Source organism: Lepidochelys kempii, chromosome 27 (genome assembly GCF_965140265.1).
Source record: "Lepidochelys kempii isolate rLepKem1 chromosome 27, rLepKem1.hap2, whole genome shotgun sequence".
NCBI lineage: Eukaryota > Metazoa > Chordata > Testudines > Cheloniidae > Lepidochelys > Lepidochelys kempii.
The window spans coordinates 17,362,079-17,378,656 of record NC_133282.1 but is presented as its reverse complement, the minus strand read 5'-3'; the positions used below and the strand labels follow the sequence as shown (position 1 = coordinate 17,378,656).

General features: G+C 43.2%; 1 protein-coding gene and 1 long non-coding RNA gene across 3 annotated transcripts in view; one reads left to right on the top strand and one right to left on the bottom strand.

The window, feature by feature from the left end:
• LOC140903888 (uncharacterized) overlaps positions 1 to 16,578 on the bottom strand; it is a 342,875-nt gene that overhangs the window by 52,421 nt on the left and 273,876 nt on the right. The gene's annotated exons all lie outside the window — the stretch shown is intronic.
• LOC140903879 (keratin, type I cytoskeletal 19-like) lies at positions 8,362 to 14,733 on the top strand. Its single transcript, XM_073325797.1, has 8 exons — positions 8,362 to 8,973; positions 9,978 to 10,060; positions 10,770 to 10,926; positions 12,169 to 12,330; positions 12,807 to 12,932; positions 13,172 to 13,398; positions 13,731 to 13,861; positions 14,708 to 14,733. Exons 1-8 carry the CDS (start codon positions 8,362 to 8,364, stop codon positions 14,731 to 14,733), a joined length of 1,524 nt encoding a protein of 507 aa, XP_073181898.1.

Sequence of the window (16,578 nt, the reverse complement as noted above, 5' to 3'; positions counted from 1 at the left end):
CAAAGGTGAAAAGGTTTCTGAAACAAAGGAAAAAGGTTTCTAAAATAAAATAAGTGTACATCCTAGAAAAGGTTTCTGAGATCTTCTACCCATCAGCTTGCGGCGTGGGGGTAATATCTATACAGAGCACTCAGACCCGAAAGGTTGTGCATGGTATATTGGGATGAAATGTCTCTTACACTCCCCTCTGATGGACACTCTCATCCACAAAGAAAACCTTTTAAAGTCCAGAATCATGTCACTCCATGATCATACAAGATCCAGATTAAACGAAGGGACCAGAAATTACTGTTAACAAACACAAGGGAGACACAACAGGAGGAAACAGGGGACACCTGAGGGGAGCCAGTATTATAGCATCTACAGCATATTCCAAAGCATGTCTTGCAGGCCCACAGACACATAGAACAGTGTGTGTATGTGTGTGTGTGTGTGGGATTCCTCTGCTCAGAAATGAAGCATTATTTACAACACAGAAATAGATAAACTCTCCCTATAGGAGCAAAGGAATCTTCATATTTGGAAGGGAGCAGTGATCTCCTTCGCCTGGTATCCCATCTCTGACAGTGATCAGTGCTGGATGCTTCAGAGGAAAGTGTAAAACTTTCATAATACACATAATTCCATTGCTTAATTATACTATAAACTGGGAGGGACTGTCTTTCTGACTCCACCGGGTGATCAGTTTGTGCCCTGTAACATCAGGATTGCTGAGGACCCAGGGAAGGGTAATATTTTGACTCTGACTCACCAGCAGAGGAAGCACGACTCCCCTCTGGTATATAGTAAACAGAATTCTGGGATTTAGAGGAATCCAGGGCAGTAGGAGTTTTTTCCCCATAACTTGCAGGTACTCTTCAAAAAGAAGTTGTAATGGGAGGAAAACAGCACATCGCCAATACTCCGTTAGCTCTTCCTCTGCCTGCACCTTTGTGGGTCATGGCAGACAGGCATTCTGACTCTGGAGGTGTCTACTTAGACCCTGGTCTTTAGTTGCTGGGAATATAGCCTGCATATCCCTGCCAAAGAAAGCCAGGCAGCAGGAAACAGAGGTGCTTGAACTACCGGTGCTGGGAGTGCTGCTTCATTAGATCCAGGTTTACAGTTTGGTTCAATGGCCCTCAGCACCCACACAATAAAAATTGTTCCAGCATCTCTGGCAGGAACCACCCAGTGTTTGAGGTGTCTCTTGGTAGTGTCCATGAGGAAGCAGGTAGGAGAACTGCAAGAGGAAGTGGCTGGTTTGAGTAGCATCCACAAGCATGAGGACTTCATCAACAGGACACATCTGAAGACATCAATATGGAGGATGCTAGCTGACTAGAAAAGTCTACCACAGCACCAAAAGATAAAGGAAAACCAGTTGCTCTGCAGGGAGGAAACTTAGCTGCTGGCCACCTTGGGCAGTAGGCAGCGATCCACCCCTCCACTCAAGTCCCCCATCCACTGAGGTCAAGAATCAGTATGCTGTACTGCCAACAGCAAGAGAGGAGCAGGTCCCAAAAGCTGAGGAAGAGGACCACCTGCCCGAAGGCTAGGGGTTCACAGTCACCACACCCAAGAGAAGGAGATGTAGGGTGGCGGTGGCCTGGGATTCCCTTCTGAGGGGAACAGAGACATCCATCTGCTGACCTGACCTTATGTCCTGGGAGGTGTGCAGCCTGCCTGGAGCCCTGATCCAAGATATTACAGAAAGGTTACAGAGGCTCATCTGTCCCTCTGATCACTAACCCATGCCGCTCATCAGCACTAAGTGTGCAAAATGCTTTACAGAAATAAAAGAAGACACAGTCTTTGCCCCAACAAGTTTCCAATCTAAATTAGACAGTCAGAGGAAATGATGACAAGAGGCTAAGATGAAGGAGGGAAGGGATGAAGGAGGGTTATAACAAATAGAGAAGGCGTGATTCATGTTATGTGGGGAATGCTGTTTGTGAGCATTGATTTTTTTCTTTTCTCACTGTAAACAATTAGAGCAAGAGATGACGAGCAGGTGACTGAGGCACAGGCTTAGGCTGAAAACCGTAAGTTTTGAAGAGGAATTTAAAGGGGGAGTGAAGATGTTTGGTGCGCTGGGAAGGGGAGGCTGTTCCGAGAGTAGGAGACAGCATGAGCAAAGGCACTACGATGCAAGTAGGAGAAGACAAAGAGAAGAACAAGCAAGGAGTGTGGGCAGAGCACAAGGAAGGAGTCTCAAGGCTCAGTGCAGAATGGAATTGGGAAGCAGTCAGCATTGATGCCAACAGTTGTGATTAAAATGAATTGTGCTCCTACGGAGAGGCAGAATCACCAGCCCATTCATGAGGGAGCAGAAATGAATACAGATTACAGCATCATCAAAAAGAAATCTTTGCAGGGACAAATGAACAGACGCTACAAGGTGTGAATGAGGAGATGGAGAGGAGACCACTAGCCACATGGAGTGCAAACTGTGTGCAATAAGCATCTATTAAATACTGGGTGTTGAAAATAATTATACAAGACTATGTGGTGTCTAGATTTTTTTGAATACTCATGTATTTTATGGTATGATGTAGACACTCTACATTCTCCATATAAGTCTGTTTTGTGATGTAGATCTGTTTTTCTGTATTTATTTATTGTACCATTTGTAACATTTGTAAAGATTTATGTAAGTGTAAATTCCCATGACAATAACCAACCCTGAGGCTGTGAGCTCTCAAGGCCTCAGACTGTCCTTGTGTTATTTGTTTGTCCAGTGCCTAGTAAAATAGGGCTGTTCTACTTGTGTGGGATCTGTACATGCTACTGCAATAGAAATAACAATAAATAATAGTTATATTTCACCCCTCTTCTTGTCTATTGTCTCCACCTAGTCTAACACGGTGTTAGTATCAATGGCTGTGAAAGCTGTATGCTGTGAAGTAGTCACATGAATGACAAATCATAAATGTATTGTACAATATTTAAAAAAAATTAAATGCAAATGGAAGAATCATTTCAAAAGAAACACCAAGTTGGGTACACATCATCTATCTATCTATCTGCCTGCATTGGACTGACCACTTTGATGTCTGGTGTTTGAAGCACTTTAAATAGTCCAGCTCTGTTGCTCACTTCCCACTTTCTCACAGTGCTCTGCCAGTACATTTCCGTGTTCTGTTGCAGGCTTGGGCATTGTCTCCTGTTCCAATCCATCACTGCACACAGATCCTAGCAAGAAAATATAAAAGGAGGGTGAACCAGCTGTGCCTTCACTCCCACTTCATTCTTCCTGGTATTCCCTTGTCATAAATATAAAGGGAAGGGTAAACCCCTTTAAAATTCCTCCTGGCCAGAGGAAAAATCCTCTCACCTGTAAAGGGTTAAGAAGCTAAAGGTAACCTCGCTGGCACCTGACCTAAATGACCAATGAGGCGACAAGATACTTTCAAAAGCTGGGAGGAGGGAGAGAAACAAAGGGTCTCTCTCTGTCGGTATGCTGCTTTTGCTGGGGATAGAACAGGAATGGAGTCTTAAAACTTTTAGTAAGTAATCTAGCTAGGTATGCGTTAGATTATGATTTCTTTAAATGGCTGAGAAAAGAATTGTGCTGAATAGAATGACTATTTCTGTCTGTGTGTCTTTTTTGTAACTTAAGGTTTTGCCAAGAGGGATTCTCTATGTTTTGAATCTAATTACCCTGTAAGGTACCTACATCCCGATTTTACAGGGGTGATTCCTTTATTACTTCTATTTCTATTAAAAGTCTTCTTGTAAGAAAACTGAATGCTTTTTCATTGTTCTCAGATCCAAGGGTTTGGGTCTGTGGTCACCTATGCAAATTGGTGAGGATTTTTACCAAACCTTTCCCAGGAAGTGGGGTGCAAGGGTTGGGAGGATTTTGGGGGGAAAGATGTGTCCAAACTACGTTTTCCAGTAAACCCAGTTAGAGTTTGGTGGTGGCAGTGGTTATTCCAAGGACAAAGGATAAAATTAATTTATACCTTGGGGAAGTTTTAACATAAGCTGGTAAAAGTAAGCTTAGGAGGTTTTCATGCAGGTCCCCACATCTGTACCCTAAAGTTCAGAGTGTGGGAGGAACCTTGACCCTAATGTCTCTTTGGATTCTTCTTTGCCATGATTATTGATCAACAATGACACCCCCAGCGATGTAAACGCCAGGAATTTTTATTGCATCATGAAATATCGGCAGACTCTGCAAGCAGATTAAACCCTCCAGAAAAGAAATCGAGGAGGTTAAGGATGAGCTTCTAAGAGTAGATGATTCTGCTCTTGTTGTACACGTTCTACCACACCTCCAATTCATCACTAACAAATGTGCTGAGATAACTCAAAGCTACGAACTAACCACCAGTGTGAGAGAAACTGAAGTAATGTACAAAACTGGCACCTTGGAAAGCATATTTAAGACCTAGGACCACAATCAATGTTGCCAAATTCAGCATGGTAATGATTTAATTTACCTGCTTGGAATTTTGTCAGGCATCGTCATTACAGACCAGCGAATCATTAGCCCGATAAAAAGGCATGGTCTGAATTTGAAGGGTTGCAACACTAAAACTGCAATCAGCACAGTATCCCACACCCACCCACATGCAAAAATTAAAGTCCACATTTACCGCAGAGTACTGATTTCCAACTTACTCTCTGTTTGCACATCAAAGAACTGGAAAAATTTAATAGATGATGCCTGGTAGTTAATTATGCAAATTGTATAAGGTAATTATGACAAGTGACAAGATAAAATCATGTATAACAAGGTTGCAGAAACATCACGAAGCAATGCTTAGGAAAGAAAGCTCTGCTGGTTTGGACACACCCTCCTCGTGGAGCACACAGGGCTCTTAGAGAAAATATTCTATAGTGGACTTTCGATGAACAAAAGAACCGGACAGAGAAAGAGAGAGATGTCCTGAAAATTAACTCTGCCCATTGTTGTAAAAAGCCATCGGTGGGAAGGTGCAGCAGGAAAGTAATCATTTTGGTGGGAAAAACGGTAACACATGATGATGCAAGTTTGCTGTCACAGAAGCAGGAGAGAGTCGGAGTTAATGAGATGAGGAGCAAACATAAATGCATTTCCCTCTCTGATCCATGGCAGGGCCCGTATGTCAAGCAACGGAGTCTTTGGCTAACTACAAATGTACAAAGATCTTCCTAAAATACTGAACGTGAAATTGACAATGAACCTCTGTTTGTGTTGCATGTAATTCAGGCAACTGGATGTGCCAGCAAGAAAGTGGAACTCTGCAGTGCTAAAACGATACCTCTGAAAGAGGAAACGGAATGAAACTTCATCAGAAATACTGCTTGCTGTAGACTGTGGCTGGATCATTTTTCACATGTCTTACACAGCCCAACCAAAGCTTGAATCATTATATTGTCTTTTCATCCACAGATCCTCACCCTGACTCCAACTGTACTCCACAATGCAAGTGATGAACATCAGATTTTCCTCCTTACCCCTTTCCTCCTTACTCATGAGTGAGTCTTTGCTGAGTTGTATGTGGTATGTATGCCTGGTAGTTAATTATGCAAATTGCATAAGGTAATTATGACAAGTGACAAGATAAAATCATGTATAACAAGGTTGCAGAAACATCACGAAGCAATGCTTAGGAAAGAAAGCTCCGCTGGTTTGGACACACCCTCCCCGTGGAGCACACAGGGCTCTTAGAGAAAATATTCTATAGTGGACTTTTGATGAACAAAAGAACCAGACAGAGAAAAAGAGAGAGATGTCCTGAAAATTAACTCTGCCCATTGTTATAAAAAACCATCAGTGGGAAGGTGCAGTGGGAAATCAACCATTTAGGTGGGAAAAACGGTAACACATGATGCTGCAAGTTTTGAAGCAAAAAGACAGTTTGCTGTCACAGACAGCAAGAGAGAGTCGGAGTTAATGAGATGAGTAGCAAACATAAATGCATTTCCCTCTCTGATCCCTGGCAGGGCCTGTACGTCAAGCAACGGAGTCTTTAGCTCACTACAAATGTACAAAAATCTTCCGTGGAATTGACAATGAACCTCTGTGCTGCATGTAATTCAGGCAAGTTTTGCTGTGCTGGCAAGAAAGCGGAACTCTGCTGTGCCAAAACGATACCTCTGAAAGAGAGAACAGAAGTTACCCTCTCCACAAAAGCTGCTTAGTGAGGACAGCTATTGGCTAATTTCTTCAGAGATCCGACACAGCATAACGAAAGCTTCAAGCAATAAAAGCATTATATTAATTTCTGTTTGTCCTCAGAGCCTCACCCTGACTCCAATTATACTCCACAGTACAAATGATGAAAATCAGATTTTCTTCCTTACAACTTTCCTCATGATTGTGTCTTTGCTGACTTGCATTTGGGAAGCGAGTGGGGTACATTTCTGAAGGGAGGACTGGCTTCTGTTTAAAGCACTGTAGCCTAATTCAGGAGCCCTGCATGTAATTCTTGGCTCTGCCACAGTTTCATTCTGGGACCTTGAGGAAGTCACTTTCTCTCTCTGTGGAAGGATTATTTTAATGCTGTTGGGGGTTTCCATGTAACGAGTAGTTAATGAATGTGGCAGGGCATCTAGAGCCTTGTGATAGGCATCCTTTTTATCATTTGAAATCTAAATAAATAAATTATGATCACTTAAATGGGGATTTAAAACAGCAAGTAGTTTTTCAATAACCCTTTTTCCTCTAATATGGAATCCCTTTCTCTGTCTCATTCAGGCAACACAATATAGGAATTTAGCCTCTCCTTATACAGAGAGTTCCTGATTGCTCCTAAATCTCTGTGTTAGGGCTTCCAGATCCCTAGCACAATATCTCATGCCAGCAAATCTCAGCTGTTCACAGCTGACAAGTTCTGGTTGGGTGTAAATAGTTCTAAGCATTTTGCAAAGAAGCCCCCCTCTTCTGGAGTGGCAGCTGATGCCCTCTCTGTCTTCTCTGATAGCACCAGTCTATATAAATGAGGGTTCATCACAACTTCTCCTGTTACGAGCTAACTGGGAGGAGGGAGGAGGTGAGACAAAGCCCAGTTACTACTAATGGTGCTTTTAAATTGCGATCTATTAGGGAATGTGTGCCTTTGTGCACTTGAAGAGAAAAGCATCCAATTATTAAGATGTCCTCTTGGGAAAACGTTACTGACCTTTTCTGCAGTATGCCAGTTCTGTGAATCCTTTTCTTGTTCCCACCTGTATATCATAGCAGTAGTGGTGTCCAAGCTCTCAGAGCAAATCAGAATGAATTACTATGCAGTTGAGAAATGAGAACAGCTCTTCTCCCTTCAATTTCCCTGCTCAGTATAGATTCTTACACATTAGCAATGGAAAAGGTCTATTTGGTCACACTTAGTCCACCCCTTTGCAGCCAGCCAGTTGTTCCTCCAGTGCTATCAGCAGTCCAGTTTTACATTCTCTATTTCAGGAGTTCCCAGAGTTTTTCACATACACAACAAATATTAACAGATAAATTGTCCATGGACATCCCCACCCCCATTCACCACTGCATGGACCATTTCCCCTTTCACTCATTGTCACAAAACATCCAGCTGGCATCTACAGCAATTACTTACATGGGAAAAGTAACATTAGGAAAGTATTTAATGTATTTTTGGCTTATTTCAATGCAGTTTTCAGCTGAACACAAGGAGGAGGGGAACCAGTTAACCAGCCAACTCTCCACAGACTACCAGCAAGAGCTCTTTGTGGATCAGCAGCAATCTACAGGCTATAGTTCGGGAACCCCTGCTCTACTTCCACAGCCTAACAATTCTCTTTGTTAGGAGTGTATTGGACCTAGCATCTGTCACAGTATTAGGAGCAGACCTGAATATTTATATCATGGTGTCTCAGATCTTTCCACTGAGAGGTTCATCACTATTTTCACTTTACTAAAGCATGACTCCATGTTTATTCATTCATTCACTTTGATCTTCGATATCTACGCCCCAGCATCTCACATGTAAAACATGCTTATTAAAGACAAAATAAAAACTAAAATAAAACAACAACATATAAAGAGCTTTCTGTTGCAATAAGCTGCATTATTTCTTCCCTGTATATAATTTAGGGCAGTGTTTTTCCTGGCTTCTTCTTGTAAAATTTGTATCATAAAGAAAAGCCAATGATTCATGAAACATCATTGCAAGTGTACATTTGGAACTAGCTGCTAAAGTGTAAATTAACTTCCTTGTTGTACTGGGATTTCTGGAGGGAAACTGCCTTTGGGAAATTATTCTTGGCATAAACAGCAAGACTAGTCAGCCCCATGAGAAGGAGAAACACCCTACTGGTGACACCCACTGTGGAAGGTATAAATAGAGATCTGTGGGGATAGAAAATCTGCAGTCTGAATTCATATCAAGCTGGGCCTCTTGCTTTGGGCTTTGGGCTGGACTCTCAATCGCTGTCGCTATGAGCTGCAGCACCAAGCAGACTGTTACTCTCTCTTCCAAAGGCAGGAGCAGTGGTGGTAGCTGTGTGGTTGGAAGTGGTGGTGGAGGAAGGACTTCTTCCATCTCTTCGGGAAGATATAGCTCCTATGGGATAGGCAGCGGTAGAGGCTTTTCGGGCAGGAGTTACAGTGGTGGAGCGAGTTGTGGAGCGGGACTGAGTGCTGGTAGCTTTTCTGGAGGTAGCTATGGAGGGGTCTTAGGAGCAGGTCTCCCAGGATACAGTTATGGAGGTTGTTCCAGCACTGGGTTCAGTGGTGGCAGCACCCGCTGTGGATATGCAGGTGGCTTTGGTGGTGCAGTCAGTGGTGGCTTTGGTGGTGCAGTCAGTGGTGGCTTTGGTGGTGGTGGTGGTGTTTGTGGAGATGGCATATTTTTCAACTGTGATGAGAAGCTGACCATGCAGAATCTGAATGACCGCCTGGCTTCTTACCTGAACCAGGTGCGATGCCTGGAGGAAGAAAATGCTGCCTTAGAGTGCAAAATCAGGGAATGGTATGCCCAGCATGGACACTCCGGTGTACCAAAGGACTACAGCTGCTACTATAAGGAAATAGAAGATCTTCAAAATCAGGTGACTTTTTTTTGGCTGCATTCCCCATTGTAAGAGCTTCCCTCTGAGTCTGTGTTCAGATCCTAAGGGCAGTTGTGAGAGGCAATATTTCACTTTTTGTAAAATGTTCTTTGAAGACATAAATTAAGGCAACTGCTTTTATGAACTACGAGTGAGGGTGTGAAAACTCATGAATCCATTTACAATTTGCCTTTTCTTGACCAGATTTGCACATAGAGAAAAAGGTTACATATGCAGGGCACATTCTGGCCCTGGTCAGTACTCCTTATGAATGAAGTTTGTAACAGGATGTTTTAAAATATTTATATTCAAAAGGGAGGTGAGAAGAGAAATTCATTCATTAATCCACTGATTTATCTTCATTATTACATTGTATCCTGTCATCAGTTTTCCCGGATTCTAGTTAAAATCTCATTTCTATTTCAACCAACTTTGAGCTCGTATACAGAAGTGAGGGTGGGGAAGGGGAATATTCTCTTAAAGAACAATAAGAAAAAAAGGATACTTTGTCACCAATGGTTTTGAAGGGGCAATTTAATTTTTTTTAAAAATATTTTCCAAGTGTATTCTGAAGAAGAGTTAGCCAGACAGGAAAAACAAAGGAGACAGAATCACAGGGTGCAGGAGAGAGATACCTGCCAAATGCTGAGCTGTAAAGTAAGTCTTGCGATAAAAAAATATAAACTCCTAGTTACAAACCATAGACCAAATTTGAAAATGTGAGGTTTGTTATAGCAGACACTAGGGAGCACTAATTATAATTGCAAAACTGTTAGCATTTTAACAGCGTGTTTTTACACATTCATTCATTTCACCTATTTCACTTCACACACTTGGACATTTCTCAAACATTTCTCCTTGGATCTGAAATTTTCTGTGCTTCCTATCTGTCTGAATTTGAATCCTGGGAGCGTAAAAAGACTGAAATTTGCAATGTGGCACTGAATGTGACATAGTGAAGAGACTTCAGAGCTGAAAATCCCCTGGACTCTATTCTTTTCCAGATTGTTTGCACTACCCTAGACAACAACAAGATCATTCTGAACATTGATAACAGCAAGATGGCAGCTGATGACTTCAGACTGAAGTGAGTACCTCTCTGTACCAGACAAACCCTGTCATTCTCCTCTTGTTCCCTCACATCCTATTTACAAATTGACAAATGAAGAAATCCCCAACCAAGAATTACTGGAATTCCTGATTCATGACAGGTTGTATTTTTGTGAGATTTTATTATTATTATTATTATTATTAATGATCTGTATTAGAGTACAGCTATGAAGCTCAGTCATGGCCCAGGACCCCACTGTGCTAGGCACTGTACAAACACAGAACAAAATGACACTCACCACCCCCAAAGAGCTGACAATCCCACTAGAAGACAAAAGACAACAATGGATACAGACAGACCAATGGGGGAGTACTTGGGAACAATGACACATAAGTGGCGATCTCCGATTTTGATATGTGCCTTTGGTCTTTGCCTCTAGAGGTGCCAGAATAGGGGCATTTCCAGGACAGAGTGTTTGAGGCAACAAAGAGTTTGCTTGTCAGGTTTAATGGGCTAAAATATAGGGACAACAGATGTACATTGGCAAGAGTCCATTGAAGGCAATGGAGCTATGCAGATTTTTACCAACTGAGAGTCTGGCCCACGGATTTTTAAAAAAGAAAAGGGTTTCAATTATTTCCCAGGGGATGTGCAGAAAAATTAGTGTGTGACATCTTTGTAGTAGTTCCCTAATGGTGGGCTCAGCCAGGGGCTGACTTTTCTGTCTCTTTTGTCCATGGCTTAGGTATGAGACTGAGCTGGCCCTTCGCCAGAGTGTGGAGGCTGATATTAATGGCTTACGCCAAGTTCTGGACGAACTGACCCTGTGCAGGTCTGACCTGGAGTCACAGCTTGAGTGCCTGAAGGAAGAGCTGTGTTGTCTGAAGAAGAACCACGAGGAGGTAGGAGCTCATTCCCTTAAATGGATTTTTTTTAAATTTTGTACATTACTTACTAAGGCAGTGGGGACCTGACCCTGATTAAAACACCAGGGCACGACTGCAACTACGACCAAGAGAATATTAATAATAATCTGCATTATTATGATAGTACTCCTTTCACAAATCCCGTTGCCTATCATATTCATTCTAATTTGAAATATAAAGAGGGCGGATCCTGAGCCGGAGTAATTGTCACAATCAGCCCAAGAGCTCAGATCCAGCCATCTAAGGTTTGTGAACAATGTAGGACCTGAGTGTTAGGAATGAATGTCAAGCTTCTGGGAGCTCCTGGGCTCTGCAGAAGGGGAAGGGGAGAGAGCTACCTTAGAGACTAGAGGTGAGTTGGAGAAATCTTCCAGCTGATTTGTCACGGGCCCATTACTTAATTTAACTCAAAACACTTCATAAACAATTAATTAGTATTAACAACATCCCTGTGATGCTAGTATTCTCTCTGTTGCAAAGCCAGGATATTTAAGGAATGGTTAAAAGAAGTGTCCTGCCCAAAATCACTTGGAAACTCAGTAGCAGATCCAGGAAGAGTAGGTCAGGAACTCTAAGAGAGCCAACCTATTGTGACTAATCTAAAATAAAGAATGACTTCTTTGTCAAAAAGAGGCCAAGAGAACCTGTAACACTAGTCCAAACCCATTCGGGAAAATGAGTGACTTTCATTCATCAAAGTTAATTCTGTCACAATATGTATGCAACAAAAATGTCAGTGGAAATGCGCTGACTGGATTTGGTGAGTAGAAGAGCCACACACAAAAATGGCTCTTGTGAAAACACAAACTGTTAAAAAGCATAATGTAGAAACTATCACAGGAAATCACCTCTTATGCAAGATCCAGTGACAAAAAGACCCAGGTGAAGATGAAGCATAAAAATGTCCTTTTTTGCTGCAAAAATAGTCAGGAATTCCTTAATTTGCTGTGATTAACCATCACACAAACCAATAAACATCCACTGTTTCTTTATCTCAGGAGTACTCACTGTAGAGCTTTGCTTGGAAATCAGCTGTGGTTTCCCCATCAGAGCTGGGTGTATACTGGAGAAGATGCATCAGAGACAGTGTGGTGACTGTCAGAAATGGGCCCCAGGACGTAGAGGCTCACTGACAGTGGCATGCTGCTCTCACTTGCCAGAGAACTCAACTCATGTTTTTTTTCTTTTCAAACAAGCTGATCTGGGTTATCTTTGCAGGAAATCAATTGTCTGAGAAACCAGTCCACTGGTGATGTCAGCGTGGAGGTCAATTCCTGTCCTGGCCCAGATCTGAAGAAAATCCTAGAGGAGATGAGATGCCAGTATGAAACAATGATTGCACAAAATCGCAAAGAGGTTGAAGATTGGTATGAATGCAAGGTAAATTCATCACAACTGTAACTCTCTCAAGCAAAAATACAGGAGCTATTTCTGAATCACACATGCACGCCACGGGGAGAATTTATTCCTGTATCATATGTTCTAAACGTCATCAGCATAGATGTATAGTGACCAGGTGCACAGGGGATGGAGGCCCTGTGCATACACAGTGAATGTGTCTCATGGAAGAACGGGGTTTGCTACATGTCATTATTGAGGTGTGTTGGTGGAACAGTGGGCAAGCCTGTCAGTTAGGACAGAAGAGAATTACTGGTTAAGTTGTGAGGGGTCTTAGCATTAGAATAGCAAGGGGAGTTACAAGCAAGAGATGAGATTGATTCCAGTATGCAGAAAACTTGCTCAGCTCCTGCCCATCTTACATCTTTTGTTACCCACTCCTTTATACATTCACTAGATCCACCTGACAATTAAAAAAATCCCTCTGAAGCTCTTTATTCTGGGTTTCTGGTTTTCAGATTGAGGAGGTGAATCGTGAGGTCATCACAAGCAGTCAGGAGGTTGAGTCCTGCAACAGCCAGGTCTCTGAACTTAGACGTCAGTTGCAGTGCCTGGAAATTGATCTGCAAGCCCATCTCAGCCAGGTATGTGATGTTGTCACCATTGATATCTCACCTGTGACACACTGACGTCTGGATTTCTGGTCTGATGGGGACCAGCCTAGCCTGGCACTCTATGTAGCTGTGATGATATCACTGCCACACCCATTGTTAGCAACGATTTGCTTTTATTTTTGCGTTGAAATCCTCAACTTCCTGCATCGAGATGGGTTTAATTTAGTGCATGGCTAAAGTACATGTGGGTCTTTTGCTTCAATTCTTAGAGAGACAACCTGGAAGCCTCTTTGGCTGAAACTGAAAGTCGCTACAACGGCCACCTGTGCCAGTTACAGCAACAGATCACCTGTGTGGAGCAGCAACTGGCTGACCTGCGAGCAGAAATTGAGTCCCAGAACCACGAGTACAAGATCCTCCTGGATGTCAAATGTCGACTGGAGCAGGAGATTCACACTTACTGCTGCCTGCTGGAAGGAGGACAGCGTGACATTGTGTATGTAGACTACAGACACAGCGGGGCATAAAGCAAACACCTATGCTGTGATCTGTGCAAAAAGCCCATTGGCAATGACAGCCTATGACTAATTCATCCTTTGTGGGCAAAGTTAGTGGGGAGAATGACTCGCCCTGTAGTGATGTGCTTTTGCTTTTCTACGTGGACAAAGCGGAGTGAGGGTGCTGGGGAGGCATTCTGGACAGGTCCTGGCTCTTTGCTGGACTGGTAGCGATTGAGGACAGGCAAAGTCACATGGCTTCACTGAACCTACAATGCCATTGTAAGGTTGGTTTCTCGTTCATTCACCAAACATTCTTTCCTTGTCCCAGTGGCTCGGATGGAGGGATTGGCGTAGGAGGTGGGATAGGAGGAGGAACAGTCACTAAAACGTCCCACTCCTACTCTTCATCTTCCCACTCTCTGCCCCATGTCACGTCTTGCCACCCTGGTGATCTAAAAGGTAAGAACTGACTTACCGTATAAAGGAAAATGTTTCTTTGGTCCTCTTCTTACCAATAGGGCAAGAGAGAAGCTGTCAAACCCACTCTCTGTTAGGTGGTTGTGAGGTGCTGTAGCTCACCTTTCAGGACCCTGTTGTAAGGCAACTGGAGAGTCTGGTAGGACATGGTGACACAACGGTGGTATGGTTTGGGGAGTGTTGTCAAGAAACAGGATCAAATGCAGTTGTGACTCTCTATGAATTATGAATGGTGCAAGTGAGGGAGAAGAGAGCTAAAAGAGAGGGAGGAGGAAAGAGGGAAAAGAAAGGTAGCCTGAAGTGGAAGCAGTGAGAGAGAGGGAAATGGAGGCTGGGTGTTTTGTAGGACGAAGGAGGTGGTAAAACATCCTTAAAACAGAGAGACGGAACCAACGAGGTGTTGGTTGGGGATGGGAAAATGGATCCAAGGCCACAAACAGTATCTCCGGGAGGTGCATTCAGCCGTGGGGAGAGCACAACAATTTATATTTGCTTTCTAGGAAAAATAAAACACATTGGGGGCAGAGTGAGCTGGGTGTCTAGGGGATGGACTAGGCCAGGGGAAGGGCACAAGGAGCTTCCCTTGTGCATTCCCAGCACAGCGGCTGGCCCGACCTGCGGGGTTTGTATTCTTTTTTTGTATTCTAAACACATAAACAATTTTGGGGAAGTTCTGGAGCTCATCTGAATTTATAGTCAGCAGGGTGTCTGTGTGCAGCCCACACACTCAGGGTATATGTTAAATAGGCACATCTCAAAGCCTGATGCTGCAGGGAAGGTTTTACTTTCTTTCTAAGCAAAGTAATGGTTCTATTTATCCCTCTCCAGGGCACGGCAGAAAGATCTGTGACTAAGAAGAGAAACCGGCATCTTCCAGTGCAAGACCCACCCAGCAAAGACCCACCCATACACAAAGCGAGAGCTCAGCCAGCACATTCACTGTGCACCTCTGCAAAGAACATGGAGAAGAGCTCTTCAGAATTACTCATCACTGCTAATGCCAACACTAGTGTCCTAAGGGGCCCATCTGAGCTTTGGTCCATCTTCCTGCCTATCATGATACTTGCTTCTTCCAATCTGTGATGCTCTGTGTGTCTAATTACAATAATTACTTACTTGAGTTAATCTGTACCGTGGTTGGTAATTTACCTTCTGCTGAAAAAGTGTCTCCAATAAAACTTTGCTTCTGCCTGATGCAATCAAGAAACCTGTGTCTGGGAAATGGTTTCCTCTATCCAACTTTTCAGTGGTCTCTGGTACCGGGTTAACCACGAAGCCATGCGCTCAGATAGGTCTGTTAGACTGTGCCATCATCCCCAAAGGGAAGTGGTGGAAGCCCCACAACATGAATCATTTAAAACTGGTCTGGACAGTAAACTAAGGAGAACAATCTGGCCTTGGCAAAAGAGCTGTGGAAATGGACTAGTTGATGTAGCAGGTGTCTTCCTCCCGTCGTGTCTATGGTTATGTATCAGACACTTCCTGTTACTATCTGAGCTAATATTCTTTGGATAGAGGCCCTTTGTGCAGCTAATGCATGAGGGTTTATGCTGGTTTCTCTGCTATGAGTATGCTACATTTCAGGTGTAAGAAGAGAATTAAGAGCAGTTTGAAGTGTCTGAATGACAGCTTTGGAGATCTGCAGAACAGGTACTCCCGCACACTCACACTAAGCACCAGCAATACCTTGCAGTGACAAGCTCTGTGAGGGGTGAGTGAAACATTGTTCTTTATAAGCCATTGCATCTCTTCTGAGATCACAACAAACAGGCCTATTTCTACAATGTCGACACCTTCTCACTAAGAAATGGACTGAAGCAACCAATTCCCTTTGTACAGGTCACCAAAGACTCACTGGACAACTCCTTTGGTCACTACCAGCCTAAACTGAACTCAGGTTAGTAACCTAAAGGTGAAAGGTTATGTAACCCACCCCCCAGCAATCCAGTCCCACTCTGAGACACACACTGGGTTTGGTTCTCAATGGGTTTGTGACAGTTTCTGTCAGAACCTGGTCATCTGTGTTTGTGCCCATGAGGACTCACTTGAACCAAACACGTTTTCTCAAATTCTAGGATTTTGTAAAACTATAGTTTCAACCCAGAAGTGAAGGTGGGACAGTGGCCATCTTGAAAATGTTCCTTTTATGGGTAGAAATTAGATGGGGAGAAAAGAGGCCGAGAGAGAAAAAGAATGTAACATTTAATATGAATGTTTATAGGTGTAGATCTATTCATCGTATGCATATTTTATGTAAATACAATGGAAGCATTTAAAAAGTTAACACCAATTTTAGAGGTATTACTGGTTCCACCAATAGTCCTTGTTTTAAATATTAGGAATGTCGCTAGAACTGTTAATAGGGTTAAAACTTTGTAATGCATCTGCTGTACATACCTTTTGGAATGGTGGCAGAGAATGAGGGCAGAGGTGGAAGGAAGGTGCTGTGGTACAACTGATGATGGTGAGGAGGGCAGAATGTAGTTAAGGCAGTGTTCCATGTGCCCACTTTGTGGCAAATAGGAGAGCCATGCTTCGAGCAAACACAGTATTGTGGAAGCATCCCCGGATCATGCATAGGTTGTTAGCGTTTTGCCAGCATAGTCCAAGAAAGAAACCAAACCCCAAAGCCTATCCCACCCCTCAACAAAAACAAAGCCAACACCCCCCTCTTGCCCTCCACAACAGCACCACCTAAA

Excerpts from the sequence above, each read along its gene's own strand:
- LOC140903879 (XM_073325797.1), top strand. The coding sequence starts at position 8,362 with ATGAGCTGCAGCACCAAGCAGACTGTTACTCTCTCTTCCAAAGGCAGG. Across the intron at positions 10,061-10,769 it reads GCTGATGACTTCAGACTGAA|GTATGAGACTGAGCTGGCCC; the intron begins GTGAGTACCTCT and ends TCCATGGCTTAG. Across the intron at positions 10,927-12,168 it reads TGAAGAAGAACCACGAGGAG|GAAATCAATTGTCTGAGAAA; the intron begins GTAGGAGCTCAT and ends TTATCTTTGCAG.